Source organism: Bos mutus, chromosome 12 (assembly GCF_027580195.1).
Source record: "Bos mutus isolate GX-2022 chromosome 12, NWIPB_WYAK_1.1, whole genome shotgun sequence".
Lineage (NCBI taxonomy): Eukaryota > Metazoa > Chordata > Mammalia > Artiodactyla > Bovidae > Bos > Bos mutus.
Window position 1 is genome coordinate 35,212,547 of NC_091628.1, and position 17,152 is coordinate 35,229,698.

A 17,152-nucleotide genomic window follows, 5' to 3' on the forward strand; every position below is an offset into this window, starting at 1 on the left:
TAATGAGCTGCTCTCTCCCGCCCCAGACTCACCTTCCTGTCTCTGGCAGATCACTCAAGTCCAAGGAGCTGGGTTTTAGAAAATGGTGATGAGGGAGAAATATCGTCATAATTTCCCTTCCTCTGGGTGTTCCTTGTCCTGCTGTTCAGCAGACGTGAGGATCTCCTTGAGGGAGGATATGAGGCTGTGGTTGTCAGGAAGGGGGCTGACTGATGCTCCAAGATCACACTACCACCATCATCACATGTCAACTACATGATGGCTGTTTATATAAATACGTAAAATATTTTATGTAATATTTTTTATTTTTTCCCTGCTGTAAAATGGCCATACAACAAACTGTACAGAAATGTAGAATGTGAGGTTTGACATGTCTCTCCAGCCAGTAAATCAAGATCATTACCAAACCCATCACCCCAAGGTCTCCTCACTGCCCCGTCTTCCCACTTCTGCTGGCCCTGCTCTTCCCCAGGAAACCACCATCTACTGCCTATAACTTCACATTTAGATTTAATTTTCTAGAATTTTATTCAAATAGAAACAAGTACATGTACCGTGTACTTTTTTGTCTAGCTTCTTTCATTCAGCTCAATTATTTTGAGATTCATCCATGCTGTGGCATGTTTCAATAATCCACTCGTCTTTATTGTGGAGCGGTCCTCCATTGTACAGACACATCAGAGTTAATTCATTCCCCTGGAGTACATCTAATACATTTGGGGTTTTTCCCAGTACTTGGCTATTACCTTAACAGCTGCATATGTCTTTTTCTGTTGGGTACATACATAGAAGTGGAATGTCTGGATCATATAGAATAAGCATTCCAGTTCCTCTGAATCCTTACCAACACTCAGAAGGGTCAAGTTTTTTAAATTTTAGCCCTTTTAATAGGTGTGTAATGGTATCTCAATGCAGTTTCACCTCCCATCTCCCTAAAGAGCAATGATGTTGAGTATCTTTTTAGGTAATTATTTGCCATTTGCATAATCCTTGGAGAAGTGACAGTTTAAATATTTTGCCCACTTTACTGAGTTTCAAGAATTCTTCACACATTCTAGCTTCAGATCCTTAGGCAGGTAAGTCTGGACATAACTTGAAGATGTTATATTCTGGCAGTCTGTGGATTTTCTTTTCATTCTCTTAACAGTGTCTTTGAAAGAGATTGTGCTCTTCCTGTGTTGTATCTGAGAAATCTTTATCTAAGTTCACAGATATTTTTTTTCCTGTTTGATTCTAGAAGTTTCATAGTTTTTGGTTTGATGTTTAGGTTTATAGTCCATTTTTAGTTAATTTCTATATATGGTACAAGGTATGGATTGAATTTTTTGTGTATGATATATTCAACTGTTCATACCATTTGTTGAAAGGCTGTCATTTCTTCATTGAATTCCCTTTGTGTTTTTGTCAAAACTTAGTCATCTTGACTGGTAAGGATGTGAAGCAACAGGAACCCTCATCCATTCCTAGTAGGACTCTAAAACGGTACAGGCAGTTCGGAAGACAGTTAGACAGTTTCTTACAAAACTAAGCATACTGTTACCATATGACCCAGCGATCTTACTCCTTGATATTTACCCAAAGAAATGAAAACTGTGGTTCACCAAAAACTCTGCACAGGGATGTTTATAGCAGCTTTATTCATAATTAACAAAACTGGGGGAAAAAACCAGATGTCCTTCACTGGATGATGGATAAATAAGCTGAGGTCCATCCAGGCAATGGAATACTATTTAGTGCTGAAATGAAATGAGCTAGCCAGCCATGAAAAGACTGGGGGAAATCTCAAGTGTGTATTACTGAGTGAAAGAAGTCAATCTGAAAGGGCTATGTTCTGTATGATTTCAACTGTATGACACTCTGGAAAAAGTAAAACTATGGAGACAGCAAAAAGATCAGTGGTTTCTAAAGGCTTGAGGGGTGGAGGACAGAAGACTTTTAGGACAGTGAAAATACTCTGTATGATACTATTAATATAATGATGGATATGTATCATTATACATTTTCCAAACCCCAAAAACGTACACCAAGAATGAACTATAACAGAAATTATGGACTTTCGGTGGTTAAGATGTTGTATGGATTGGGGACGGGGGTAGTATATGGGAAATCTATGAACATAAAATTGCTCTAAAAACATACAGTCTTAATTTTTTAGAAGTATAGAGATAAAAATAGTTAATTTAGCACATCAGATCTCTTTTTCAGTCCTGTTGCTGCTATAATACAATTTATGTATGAGGATTTGCTTCTTAGCATAAAATAGAGAGTAACAATACAATTTTGAAATTGAGGTGTCTCCCGATTTGTGGGTCTTTTTATGGACTTTGTATTCTGTTCCAGTGATGGGTCGGCACAGTCTCAGCTACTGTAGCCTTATAAGCCTTGAATTTACATGGTGTCAAGACTCCAACTGTGTTCCTTGTTCTGGATGTTCTCACTCCTTTCTATTTCCATATGAACTATAGAATCAATCTCTAATTTCTAAAAAAATGAAAAGCCTGTGAAATTTTGATTGAGGTGACCTCTGATCAATAGGCCAGTATGTAGGAGATATACAGCTTAACAACACATAAACGTGGTGTATTTCTCCATTTATTTGACTTCTTTTATCTCAGCCACATTTTGAGGTCTGTGGTGAATTGGTATCTTGAGTATCTTCTGTGACATTTGTCCTTAAATATTTGTATTCTATTAAATGTTACTTTTATTTAAATATCTGATTGTTCATTAAGAATATGTAGAAATGCAATTGGTTTTTGTAGTGCCTGGTGGCTCAGTGGTAAAGAATCTGCCTGCGATACAGGAGACATAGGTTTGATCCCTGGGTTGGGAAGATCCCCTGGAAAAGGGAATGACAACCCACTCCAGTATACCTGCCTGAGAAATCCCATGGACAGACAGGTACACTACAATCCATGGGGTTGCAAAAGAGTCAAACACAACTTGGCGACTAATCGATAACTTGCATCCTTCAACCTAAACTCGTTTTTTAATTCTACTGGCTTTTCTGTAGATATCATCAAATCTTCTGCATAAATGGTAATGTCATCTGCAAAAAAAAAAAGATGGTTCTTCTTACTTTCCAATGTGGATGCCCTTCATTTCTTTCTGCTTAGGATCTCCAGGACAAAGTTGAACAGAAGTGGTAAGAGTGAACAACCTTGCTAAGGGTTTTGTCAGGAATTATTTTTAATTTTGTCAAATACTGTTTCTAAATTTACTGAGATGACTGATAACTTGCTTTTCTTTTTTGCATGGTAATAAGTTGAATTATACTAATTTTCAATTGCCAAGTCAACCCTGAATTCTTGGAATAAAGTCCTACTTTAGACATGATACATTCTTCTTTTTAAAAAAAAAAAAAAAAGGTTGGATTCAACTTGCTAAAATTATATTTAGAAGTTTTAAATCCATATGCTCATGATGGATACTGATCTGTCATTTTTTTCTTCTTGTAAAGTCCTTCTCTGTCTTAATTCATAAAATGAGTTTTAAATATTTCCTTCTCTTCAATTTTCTGCATTTATCTTAAAGTGATATTTCTTTTTCTTAAACATTTGGTAGAATTTACTAGTGATGCTTCTGAGTCTAGAGGTTTATTTGTGGGGAGGGTCTTAATTGCAAATTCATTTACTAATTTTGTAACTAGTATGAATATCTATATCTGTTGGTAAAGTTAATATTTCACATTTAAATATTAATAGCAATGATATTAATCCTATTAGTAAAAATAGGGCTATTCATGTTATCTATTTCTTCCTGAGTAAGCTTGGTATCTTGTAGTTTATGTTTTTCAGGTAATTTGTCCATCTAATCTAAATGTTTTAATTTATTCAACATTAAACTTTGTCATCAATTGTTCCTAGCATTCCCTCATTTCATTTTAACATCTATAGAATCTATAGTAAAGTAACCTCTCCATTTTTATATCTCTAAATTGTGTCTTCTTACTTTTTTCTCTGATCAGTTTGGCTAAAGGTTTATCAATTTTATTGATCTTGTCAAAGAACCAGTTTTTTGTTTCATTAATTTTTTTTCTGTTGTTTTTATGTTTTCTGTTTCATTAATTTCTACTCTGATCTTTATATGTCTTTTGCCCTGCTCACTTTACGCCAAATTTTCTCTTCTTTTTCTAGTTTCTTAAGATGGAAGTTGAATTCATTGGTTTGAGGATTTTTTTCTTTTGTTTCTTCCTTTCCTTTTTCTAATAAAGGAATTTAGTAAATATCAATTTCCCCTAAGTATTAACTTAGCAGTGTTCCACAGTTTTTGAGCTGTTGTATTTTAACTTTCATTTAGTTCAAGCTACTTTATAGTTTCACTTCTGACTTCTTTGAGTCATGGGTTCAAAATCAGAATATTTAGAAGTTACATTTTCTTAGTTTTCAGTGTTTATGGATTATCCAGAGACCTTTTTGCTAAATTGGATTCTATTGTGGTCAGAAAGTATTTTATCTTACTGGTTGCTTGATATTTTTTATTTCCATAGATATTATTGAGCATTGTTTGGGGATAAAATTAAGCTTACTTTAAAATAGTTTCATATTTTTTGGTGTTTCTTTTTAAATATATTAGGTAGAACTGGAACAGTGTTTAGTCTAAGGCTAATTACTCTCCACCACTGACTGAATCAGACCTTTCTGTGTACTCCACCCAAAGCTCTGTGAATCCTGAGATTTTTCAGTCTATTCCTCTACCCTTTCTAGAGGGCAATTACTAATCAAATGTATTTATAAATTGTTCATACATCTGTCACACACTCCTTAATATAGTCCCTTCAGTGTGCTCAGAACCATTGGGTGTGGCTCCCCAGTAAGAGAGCCTCATGATAAGCCATCACATGTTTCTGAGATAAAAACAGTCACACAGGAATTTGGAAACTTAACGACTGTTCTGAATTACAAATATAGACTAATCATTATAAAACGTGCCCAAAATGTATGCCAAGTTACATCATACTGACTTTATGTATGTTTCATTTTTTGGAGCTACTTTTCAATTCCAAGTAAACCAAGAAGGAATACCTTTGAGAACAATTCTAAACATCCAGTTGAATGGGAATCCAAAGAAGATCTCCAAGCTACCCAAATCCATTATATTATAAAGCACCAGATGGCACTCTGCTTTAAACCACATCCCAGTCCTCTTCTCCAGAAAAAAGTGATATTTTATACAAAGGGGGCAAGAAGAAAAGTTACGACAATGAACTTATGACATTTTCACAAGAGGTAGGCACAAGTTGTGTTAGGTGCTCAGTTGTGTCCGACTCTTTGCGACATGGACTGTAACCTGCCAGGCTCCTCTATCCATGGGATTCTCCAGGCAAGAATACTGGGGTGGGTTGCCATTTCCTTCTCCAGGCACAGCTAAGTGAGTCCATATAGATTCATATTGTATATGAAAACAAATTTTAACAATTCTGTTCTGCTTTATAATCCCCCAAATATATTAATATTTGCTTGCTGAATAAATTAAGGAGTTTCCATTGAAAAGTTCCCTTCACTTAAATTTTGGTCAGATTCTAAATAATCAAGTGTGTATTATGTTGAAAGATCATGAGTTTCTCTAAGAATAAAACTCAATAGTTGACCAATTTTAAATGGCTTAAAATTTTAAAGCACCAAATGTGACCTTATGACTACAAAAAAAAAAAAACACTTCTATTTATCCAAGCTACAATAATAATATTTATTCTTTCTATTTTAGTTTTAGTTTTCCTATAATTTGAGCTCCTGTTATTTGAAAAAAAAAAACATGACCCAAGGGTCCATAGCAACCAGCTAATTAGGATACAGAGCAGCTCGATGGAGTGCAGTTTGACTGTTTCAAGGAGTTGATGTGTTTGGCAACACGTGTAGTACCATGTAGAATGCAGAGCAGGGCAGTGGCTCTCAGATGAGGACTTGATGTGACTAGACTTATTTTCAGGCACGTTAATTCACGTACTTTGACAGGAAGCACCGCTGATACGACTCTTCCCCTTAATAATCCACATTTTAAGAGAAGCAAGCATTTTGCATCTGGAACCAAATGAAAGCTCTGAGATGAAAACAGCAGAATCCAGCCTTCTCGAATAGGAAATATGCCAGGAGGAGGCAACAGGAAGCATGGACATAGGCACATGAGAGTCACCTCAGAATTTAAAACTGCTTCTTGGAAGCAGATTATCAGAAAAAATCCAAATTTTGCACCCTCCCTGGTGGCTCCACAGTAAAGAATCTGCCTGCCAATGCAGGAGATCCAAGTCCAATCCCGGGGTTGGGAAGATCCCCTAGAGGAGGAAATGGCAACCCACTCCAGTACTCTTGCCTGGAGAACCCCATGGTCAGAGGAGCCTGGTGGGCTAAGGTCAGAGGGGTCGAAAAGAGTCAGACACAACTAAGCAAGCACAGGCAAGCACCAAAGTAGCATTTCAGGACTCAGATCAATCTCTGGACGGCACCACACTGGTGGACGGTCGTGTCAGGGAAATGTTCTGCCCTCGGGTTCTCTCCATCCAGGGCTGGTCATGTGTGTCTCCTGAGGATGGCACTCTCTCTTCTTGCCACTACACTCTGCTTTGAATGCCCCTGGTGGTAGTTGGTGCTGGTTAGTTGTTCAGTCATGTCTGACTCTTTGCAACCCCACAGACCATAGCTGATGGGATTCTCCAGGCAAGAATACTGGAGTGGATTTCCATTTCCTTCTCCAGGGGATCTTCCCAACGCAGGAATCCAACCTGGATCTCCTGCATTGCGGTGGATTCTTTACCATCCGAGCCACTAGGGAAGCCCTGCTTTGAACACTGCTCTAATTCAATTAGCCCTCATCCCCTAAACACAACATCATAAACTCCTCCAGAGAAATTCTAAAGACCACCTACCACATCCCACTCATTCCATTTATTCTGCAGCAGGCACTGAAGCATCTCTACTCTTCAAATATGGGACAAAGAGAGAAGACCCAGGAAAGCAGGAAGCCAGGGCCCCCTAAGCTAGAAAAGGATTAACTACAGATTTTTAATTCTGGTGAAGACAAAATGAGAAGTTTTATCCCCCTAACCACAATGTGTAATTTCATCTCTGCAGTATAAAAGTTGCTGTTAGAGGCCCCTTTATATTTCTCTTTTATTTACCTTTAATTGGAGGATAAATTGTTTTACAACATTGTGTTGGTTTCTGCCATTCATCAGCATGAATCAGCCATAGGTATACTTATGTCTCCTCCTTCTTGAACCTCCCTCCCACCTTCCACCCCATCCCAGTGCTCTAGGTTGTTACAGAGCACCGGGTTGAGTTCCCTGAATCATACAGCAAATTCCCACTGGCTATCTATTTTATACATGGTATTGTATATGTTTCCATGCTACTCTCTCTATTGCTCCTTTCTTTATATTTCAATGAGGTCGGTTGTATGGGAGATGAGGTTGTTTCCAAAGCTTCATTGGTTCTTGTACCTTCAGACTCCTGGTATCCTTAAAAGATATCACAAATATGGAACTGATAACGTTTTGAAATTCTGGTGGGTTTTCCTGTGGATTTGCCCACAGAAGGAAAAATGGTGCAGCCTCTGTTTCAGAAGAAACCCATTTACTGCCCAGGAGCAGATCATCTACAGAAAGAGTCTGTACCATCAAATTCAAGAACACTCTATTAAAACACTGTCCTGGGGAAGCAGGGGTGGGAGAGGGGTGGAGTGAGAGGGTGGGTCTAGCAGATGCAAACTTATATATAGAATGGCTAGCAAAAGGTCCTACTGTATAGCACATGGAGCTACATTCAATCCTGTGATAAACCGTAATGCAAAAGAATATGAAAAAGGGGGAAAAAAACATTGTCTTAAAACAATAGGACTTGAATGGGAATACATCTAACTGTGTTCTTATATATTCCTGTAAATTGGATACATAGTTGAAGACGGGTGACGTTCATGGAACATTCTCCTAATTGCCTTCTCATATGGGCACCCCAGTCCAACAGGATCCAAACTGCACGCTTATATAACAGTCGCCATGGAACTCAGCCTGAATTTAAGTAACAAGCTCTGAATTTGACTTCTTTCCCTCCACTACATCTTTAGCACTGTTTCATGTCGTATAGCAGCTGCTCAATACATATTTATTGAAAGAATGTAGTGGATATTTTAAAGCTTGTATTTTCACCTCTTTTATTATTCTGTATTTTCAGTGCTATCCTGTTGTGGACTGTGCCTGTGACATGAGGTAAATGAGAGGGGGATGTTAAAGTAATAGTAACAAAAACTAATAGGGTCACCTTCCTCTAAACACAACGAAAGTCTGTGCGTGCAGCCCCCAAAGACACCGTGCAGCCAAGCTGGCCTGACTGCAGGCCGGCCACCTCCATCTCCAGGAACCAAGGCCCCGACTGGTGCTGGCCAATCAGCCAGCCCTCTCTACTTTCTCAGGGTCCATCACAGGCGTCCAGGAAACTCCAGTAAAAGACCCAACAAGCCCAGATTCTCCACGAACAAAGCACCATCGACACATCCAGAGGGCCGGCAGCTATAAGCTCTCTCTCCCATCTCTCCTGCTCTTTTATGTTTCATCCCAGACATGACGACCTCAGATCCTCAAAAGTCCACATGAGGCGCATGTACATATCCCGGCCCCCGGCCCCTCCCATCCCCAGGTTCATTGCAATACACCACGGTGCCTGTGGTTTAAGCTCCGGGACCCCTGGGGGACCCCGCCTGTCTCTTTACCACTGATGCCAGCTCCACACAACCAAAGAAAGGGGGAAGGAAGGCATGAGGAAAAGGAAAACAGAAAGGGAGGGAGAGAGGGCAAGATTTGCTCGGCTGTGGAATGAAGAGACATTCAGAGGACCGCCTGCTTCTGAAAGAGCAGTTATAGTCCTCAGCATCCTCATGGGCCAGGAGAAGCCCTCTTTTTATTCATCAGAAGCAGAAATCCCACAGAGCTGCCATCCACTTGCCCTGCACACCCGCAGACACTGGAAGCCAAAGACAACAGCCAGGTGGAGCCTCCAGAGTGCTCTGCCGCACCCCACAAAGTGTTCAGAAAGAAGCCTGCCAGAGTGTGTTCACAAGCAAGGTTCCCCAAGCCGGGCCACGGACATGGTCAGGACCACTTACCCACCCCCGGAGGCCCTGAGCAAAGCAGGCAAACTCAGCAGCTCAGCCCAACATGGGCCGATACACAATCTTGTAAATCCTTCATTCCCAGCATCAAATGTGCCCAGTTCAGTCCATGAAAAACCAATGGGAATCACAACCAAAACCACAGCGTAATCAGAAGGATCTTCAGAAGGGCTGGGAAAAACAACAACAGCCAGTTACAAGCACAGTTGGCCAACGGTTGTTGAGATACCTGGTGCTGTGCTCAGTTGTGTCCAACTCTTTTGGAACCCCTGGACTGCAGCCCGCCAGGCTCCTCTGTCCATGGGATTCTCCGGGCAAGAAGTCTGGAGTGGGTTGCCGTGCCCTTCTCCAGGGGATCTTCCCAACCCAGGAGTTGAACCTTGGTCACTTATGTCTGCTGCATTGGCAGGTGGGTTCTTTACCACTAGCACCACCTGGGAATTTTGAGATACCTGGGGATGCCTACAACTTTTTAAATTCAAGTTGTTTTAAAAATGTTTTCCAAGACATAAGCTGGAATACATTCAGAGAATAATGAGAAACCTAAAGATGGATTTTCTCTTTGACTATCAACCAAACAGCAAAGAGGCCTCTCTTTGGTGTCTTCTCGACCTCCCTGGTTGCAGTCAAAACACTGTCCAACCTTAGAGCCAGACCCACCGCCCTACTGAGTGTGAGCTGGCACAGTGCCAAGGGGTAGGTAGGGCCCACGTGGGCAACACTTATTGCCAATTTCTTCCCAAAGATGATAGAAAAGGCCGTGTCTCATTTCTGCCTGCTCCCCCTACCAACCCAGTGAAGAAAATGTCAAACAAAAATTCTTATAAAGACCTAAGGGAACCGGCCGCCCAGGCACAGGGCAGGGAGAGAAGCCACACGGAGCTCTCCTCCCACCTGGCCAGCCCTACACACTCCCCAGGATGCGGTACTCTTAATGATGGAGGCAGGCACCTTACAGTCTCATAATTCCTCCCTGTCCCACTGGCAACAATAAAATATCAGTTTTAAAACATGAAATGCCTGTGGACACAGTATGACACTGCCTGTATCACAGATGCATGCACACAGACACACGGGCTTGGTGGCTCATGCATGTTTTGAGTCCATCTGGTGCATTCCCCAACCCCCACCATTTCATTGCACTTTCGCACAAGTGGCCACAAACAGTGGATCTAAATCTGGCACGTTTCGAGGTCAAATGACACAGCACACACAGAACGCGACCTCAGACAGAGCCTTTGTCCCCTCACCGTCCATGGAGGCCTGCACACAGCTCCGAGTGCTGCCCGAGGCATGCCCACGCCTCTCTAACCCTGGCACTCCCCACTCCTTCATCTCAGGCTCACAGAAAAGACAGACACCTGGGTGGGTCTGCTCCCCCCTCCCAGCACCCCACCTCCTCGTCCCCTCAACACACACGCAACAGCTGTAAGAGCAAGGAGATCGTGTTTTTAAAATTCCATCAGTTGGTGTAGGCACAGAGTCGGAAGCAGCTCCAACATGGACATCGAGTAAAAAATACCAGTTTTCCAAAGTCTGTAATTTTGTATTTACACAAATTACATAATCCTGTATTTACATACAATTACAGATTATCAAGTAAATAACACAGCATAGTGTCAATGAGATGAAATCACATGAAAACCATAAACTGAAGCTGTTCACTGACCCACAGAGCAGGACATGGTGGGGACAAGTGCCCGGGGGTGACCTGGCATGTCCTGCGGCACAGCCTGGGGACAGGTGCCCCAAGATGACCTGGCATGTCTGTTGGCATGGCCTGGAGACATTTGCATGACAGATGGGGTGATCAATCCATGTCCGTTAAGTCTGTGACTGAGGTGCAGCGTTGGCACCAGTTAAGACAGTGGTTTGGCTGGCCAGGCTCATGTTTGTGAAAACTGGACCCACCACTCCAGAAGTGGAGGGGCAGCTGTCCACGGCCTTGAGTGCCTTACGACAAGAACCGGGTGCAAAGCCAAGAGCTGGGGGGCTCACTCCACGGCCCCACAGGACAGTGCCAGCCCCAGACCTGAGCCATCCACTCCCCTGGCACACTTATGTACAGAAATTGCATAAGTCAGTATTTATTTATTTACACACCATTACAGTTTATTATATCAGTTGCCAAAGCATATAACATTTTGTTTTTCTTTAAAAAAAAAAAAAATCACTGAAAAAAAAAAAAACCTCCAAAAGTCAACATTAAAGTAGCACTTTCTAGGAACCCATGGAGAGCTTTGTCTTTTTCGCAGATGGTTTTCTTTCTCTCCGACAGGTCAATCCAGCATCTAGTGCTACCTTAAGATCACTTTTGGCTGTCTCCTAAAATCAGTTTCTTCAGTGCTAAACATTGTACCCACGACATCCTAGAAACGTGATCCTTCCCTGTGGTCAGAGGCTTGGTGTTTCTCAGCCAAAAATATTAAATGCCTTTTGGAAAATCTACAGCCTGAATATGTGCACATATTAGCAGCAGCAAAGGGTTAAATAATAAATAAGAATACTACATCTTGGGATTAAATGCAGCTTCTGTTTAGAGGAAAAAAAAGAAAATAAATGAAGAGGACATTCTGACCTTTATCATCAATCAGATATTTTACATTGCTTCTGCCCCCTCCCCCACATCATTTCTTAGTTCCAAATCTTGGACTTGGTTCTTCCTTAATGCACATCAGTGAACCTGCCCATTCTCCACTTTGGGCCAGGGAAGGGGCCCCTGTGCTATTGACAAGAAGCCATGAGCTTCTACCTCAAAACAGCTTTGACTCACCAGTGACATAGTTTTATTTTTCATACAGAATGTGCATCAGAGCAAAACAAAGCTGGAATATTAAACTTTAAAATTAGTTACATAAATCCCAACACATTTTTTAACTGTCACTTTCAATTTCCCATGTAACTGGCTAGAAAGCGTTATATGTGGTATTTGAATTTGTTATAAATTTCTTCTTCTTAAATATTGCTTTAAGAATTTGGCTCTCTTCTCCTTAGTATAGAGTAAGAAATAGTCTCCCTTGCCCAACGGAAGGTTTCAAAATTATTGCTACTAAAGAAATATGTATTCTTATGCTTTTCAGCATAAAATGTTATAAAAGGCTAGTAAAAGAGATATTATAAAGTAACTTCCCCTCTAAAAAAATCAAGTGCTTGTGAAGACCTTTTTAAAAAACAAAACACAGTCAACAAGTATTTATTTTCCCTCTCATTGTCATGATTGATGGAGATTTATTAGTTTCATTTTGCAAGTCTTATTTGAAGGGTGTTTTTACCAGGTATTATGACAGGTCACACGGAAAGCAATTTTCTATAAAAGATGTTACAATGACCCCTATGGTGCTTGTGTAATTTAATATCTGAAAGCCAAGTTTATAAGAATTATCCTGCTGTTTTGATTCAGAGTGTTGTCCCCTAAAAAAAAAAAAATCTGTACCAAGTAAGCTTTTTTTTCCTTTTTGAGAATTCTAAACCAGTACATGTTTGACATGACTCCTGTTGTTCTGGAGCTTGACTAAAACAAAAACACAGTCATTGTTTAGCTTTGGTATATTCTGCAATAGATTTCGACAAGTAGGATATATACCAACCATTATGTTCTCCAACCACGATAGAGGAAGCCACTTAGGAGAGAGGAAATAGTACAGACACAGAATAAACGTTTGAGACCCAGTTAATCTTTAATCCTCTGGGGTAAGCTATGGGACAAGCAGTCTGAAGAGTGGATACTCGGTGTCATGAGCGGTACGCGTCAGTTTACAGTAACATGGGCACGACAGCGGCTGTCGCCTTCGGGACACAGGGCCATTCGAGTGTCTGAAATCCATGCACGCCACGTTCGCACGTGGACTCACCACAGGTTCTAGCGGACTTGCCATTTAATGCTTACAGAGCCTAAAGCTTCCAAATGCCTATCTGGCCTGTACATATTTCATTAAAAATAAACTCTATATAATAAATAAATATATAAAATAAATAAAATGTCGCCTTTGGAATCTCTATAAATAAATTTAACTTTTTTTCTTTTTCTTTTTTTTTTTTACTAAGAGGTCTTTGCTTTAAATTCACTGGGATGACACCCGTGACAAGGAACCGAGAAAGTCTTGTCGGTAAGACCGCGCCCGCCGCACCTGCGGAGACGCAGCGGGCCCGTGGCCGCCGGCCAGTCCCGACGCGTCCAGGTGGAGCGGCTGTGCTGACCAGGATGAGAAAGGACAGACCGGGCAGGTACATGCATGGCCTGTCCTCTCTGCTCCCCTCTCTCTGCAGGCCCTGCCCCCATGTGCCCCCCACCCCGCATCCCCAGCCGCCCTCTGCCCCAAGACCCACCCAGCAGCACAGCAGGCAGGGGTCCCGCGGGAGGACAAGCCCGGAGTACAGCACAGTCACACGTCCCCTCCACGCCTCCGTCAGGCTATGCATGCGACAGAGTTTGGCAACAATGGATGTGATGACACAGCAAATCAATAGGGACCCACCGCGTGAAACCTTTATAGTGGTTACTTTTTTAAGGGCTCAAGTGAAGAAAAGGTCTTTGTCAACTTTGGCTTAGGATATCCTTATAGAGTTCGGGTACTTTGTCAGGGTCCACGGGTCTGGGTAAAAAATGGGTGAATTTCTGGTGCCGCTTAGTCCTGGTTCCTTCCCGGGGGGTCCCGTCCTTATTTAACGCGACGTAGAACCTCCGTCCAGTGTCCACATGCTTATACAGGTTGGAGGAGTACGTGTTGTACCAGTTCTCTTCAAACTGTTCTCTGAAGACACACTCTTGCGTGAGTTTTTCCTGTTAAAAAACAAAAGCAAATATTTTGCAAAATTAGCTCCTTTCTGTATTTAAAAGTTGTTACATAACTGGTGAGAAAATACCGATTTTAACCCACTTTAAAGGCACTCTGCAAAAGCTACTTACCTCTATAAATTCAACTATGTTCTAATTTTTTTTGTAACGATTAAAGCACAAAAAGAATCTAAATTTCTTCTAGTTAAACTTTTCCGAGTGCCAATTATCTGAATGAGTCAGCAGGCAAAGGCAACTAACACCATGAGCTGTTCCTGTTTTCACCACAACGGTTAGGATGGAGACCATCCTGGGGGCGGGGAACCTTCTCGTGGACAGAGCTTGAGAGCCGCTTCATCGTCAGCATCCTTTCAGAGTCCTTGCCGTGTGGACCAACATCACCCATGATGTTACAAGTTTTCTGCCCTTTGAAGCAGTGGAAGTTATTTATTACTCTACAAGAGTGGTTTTCAAACTTCAGCGTGCAGAAGAATCACTTTGGGATACTTTTTTTCTTTCAATGTAGAGTTCCAATCCCCAGCCCTTTACAATTCTGAGCCAGAAAGTCTGGAAATACGAATTTTGAACAGGCCATTGGGGACTTTGGAGGCAGCCACCACTGGGTCCACAAGTTGAGATACAAAGCTTTCTATCAGGACTGGGTCTTCCTTAGTACAAAGAAGTGAAGACAAAAATCCCAGCCCTTGGGCTTCCTTCAATTTAGACAGAAGAACCATTCCCCTCCCGGTTTAAAAGCAGAAAGGCTCCACATTTTCATAAATGTATTGCACTTTGCCTTTCACTGGAGCTTTATGAAAGCCTGGATTCCCAGGAACCACACAACCAGGGCCCCTGCAGTCATGTATCCTGAGCGCCAAAAGGAGTAAGGACCGGAGGCCCTGCTCACATCTCACCCCGACCGCGAGCTCACTCCAGGCACAGACACAAATGAGGCAATGCGGGGCGGGTTGGTGGGCTGCTAAAACTTCAAGGTCCACACCTTCCCAGGTGGTAATGTAAAAAATAAACACTAAAATGACTTTTGAAAATATTCCCCTTGCTCTTGCACACCTGGCCCCTTATGTAAGTAAGAAAACCTACAAATATATATTCACGCAGTTACACACTTGAGGACACAACTCAGCGCACTGATTCACAGCCAGCCTGATGGACAGTGAGGGTGAGGACAAGGGGGGCGAGTCCTGCTGAGGATGCTGAAAACCAGAGGCCTCGTGAGCCAGCTTCCTGACATCGTTCACCAAACGCTTAAACCACCCAAGGCACACAGGACCCACACCTCCTAGGAGGGGCACTTCTGGATAATCAAAATGCACTGAGTGAGTTGGTAGCAAAATATGTCCTTGGACAAGTCTCTGTTAAGTGAGCTGAACCAGGGGAAAGGATCGAGCAAGAAAGACCAATGGGGAAACACTGGACCACTGATGCCAGGTCTACAGGGACAAGGGGGTTGCAGGGGGAGCGGCAGCCCCTCCCCTGGGAACTAACAGAAAGGCCCCCACCTCCCTCCATGAGCAAACCCAGAGGAAACCCCCACACTGGGGAGACCAGGCTGAATGTGATTTCTCTTCCATCTCCATTAAAGCGGACAAAATAAAACTAGTGTTAAAGACATTAACAGCTACTTCAGACTTTACTTCCATCTGTATAATAAATATTCTCCCCACAGACAAGATTACTCTTGGCTTAAAAGGTCTGGTTTGAGTTTGCAGTGATTAAGTAAGTTTTCTAAGCAGGTGATGTTCATTTATTTTCTGCTTAATAAAGTGGACCAAAGAATGGAATTGTAGAGCCTTCAGTTCTACCAAGGAAATCAAAAAAGGAATTTTCTTTTTCTTAGCAGGAAACCACATTACCTGACAGATGCATGTGTGTGCTAAGTCACTTCAGTCGTGTCAGACTTTGTGTGGCCCCCTGTACTGCAGGCTGCCAGCCTCCTCTGTCCATGAGATTCTCCAGGCCAGAACACTGGAGCGGGGGGTTGCCATGCTCCCCTTCAGGGGATCTTCCCAACCCAGGGATGGAACCCATGTCTCTGATGACTCCTGCATCGGCAGGTGGGTTCTTTACCACTGCACCGCCTGGGAAGCCCTGGAAGATACTTTGTTTATGAAACAGGGTTCCCCTCCTCCTGGACCCTGAGCTGTGCCCCGGCCTCCATCTGCTCTGAATACGGGTCACACCTGCTGGGCACTGGCCCTCCATGGATCAGGACAAGACATGCCACCTCAGGGTCTGCACCCATGAGGGGCCTGCCTTTGGAGCCACAGGCATGCTCCCAGCTTCAGCCTCCACAGCCCCTCCTGGAGCAGGTCAGCGCCACACCTGGGGCAGGGCCAGGTCAGGCGCACAGCTGGGGACCGGCGCCCAGAGCTCAGGACACCACTGGTCATCAAGGTGGCTGTGGTCACATCAGAACCTCTCAGAACTGGAGCAAACCTCAGCCAACAGCAAGTGTGTCTTTCCCCCGAAAATGCCCTAGACGGGGTCCCTGCTCAGGATCCTGTCGTCATGGTGAAGGGGCATCTCCAGGAGCCCTGCCCAGACTCCCCACCTCCCACTTCTCACTAACAGAGGCTCCCTCCAGATACCCTATCCGTCCAGAGACTTCCAAGGCCCCTCCAAAGGGGCTTTACATGTTTGGGGTATTGTCAGTTTACAAAAAAACCTTTTTAAAAAAGTTGAATGTGGTTAAGAAACTGAACTAACCTTTTCACTGCTCCACAAACATGGCTCTGTTTCCCTTATGAGGCTGTTGTAACGTTGTTACACATACAATATAACTTTTTAGACAACTCAGAAAATGAAGTAAACTGTTCCACTATGATCTCCAGACAGCAGTTTTTGTGATGGCTGAAAGGTCAATCATCTCATTCTTGGGAGGGCTGGATAACTTCAGTTAACTATTTAAATGAGGCATGCAGACAATACATTGCCAAACGCCTGGTCCAGTTGAACTCCTCTAATTATTATGCAAGGATTACAATGCCGCTCAGATAAACCTGCAGACCTTAAAAACTTTTTCTAATTTAAAGGATCATAAAAATTGAAGACCCTGATACCTTTCTATACCATGTATACGCTTTCAAATAATTTTTTCTTACTATTTGGGTTTATGTTAATTAGTGATTTTTGTTTTAGACAAACACAAAGTAGCAAGAGTTACAGAATTAATCTTTTCATGACCAGACTTCAGTACTTAGGGATAAAATATTTAGTTGAGGTGAATATATTTATGTTAGGAATGTGCAGTCCAAAGTT

The 17,152-nt window shown here is 42.4% G+C and overlaps 1 protein-coding gene across 1 annotated transcript in view; it reads right to left on the bottom strand.

Annotated features, from left to right (window-relative positions):
* Window positions 1-10,574: 10,574 nt before the first annotated feature.
* The window catches only part of FGF9 (fibroblast growth factor 9), a 29,616-nt gene continuing 23,038 nt past the window's right edge, over window positions 10,575-17,152 (bottom strand). The window contains exon 3 of the mRNA XM_005888727.3: window positions 10,575-13,879. Within this exon, the coding sequence (XP_005888789.1) occupies window positions 13,634-13,879 (246 nt within the window). The 3' untranslated portion in view covers window positions 10,575-13,633. The remainder of the gene's footprint in view (window positions 13,880-17,152) is intronic.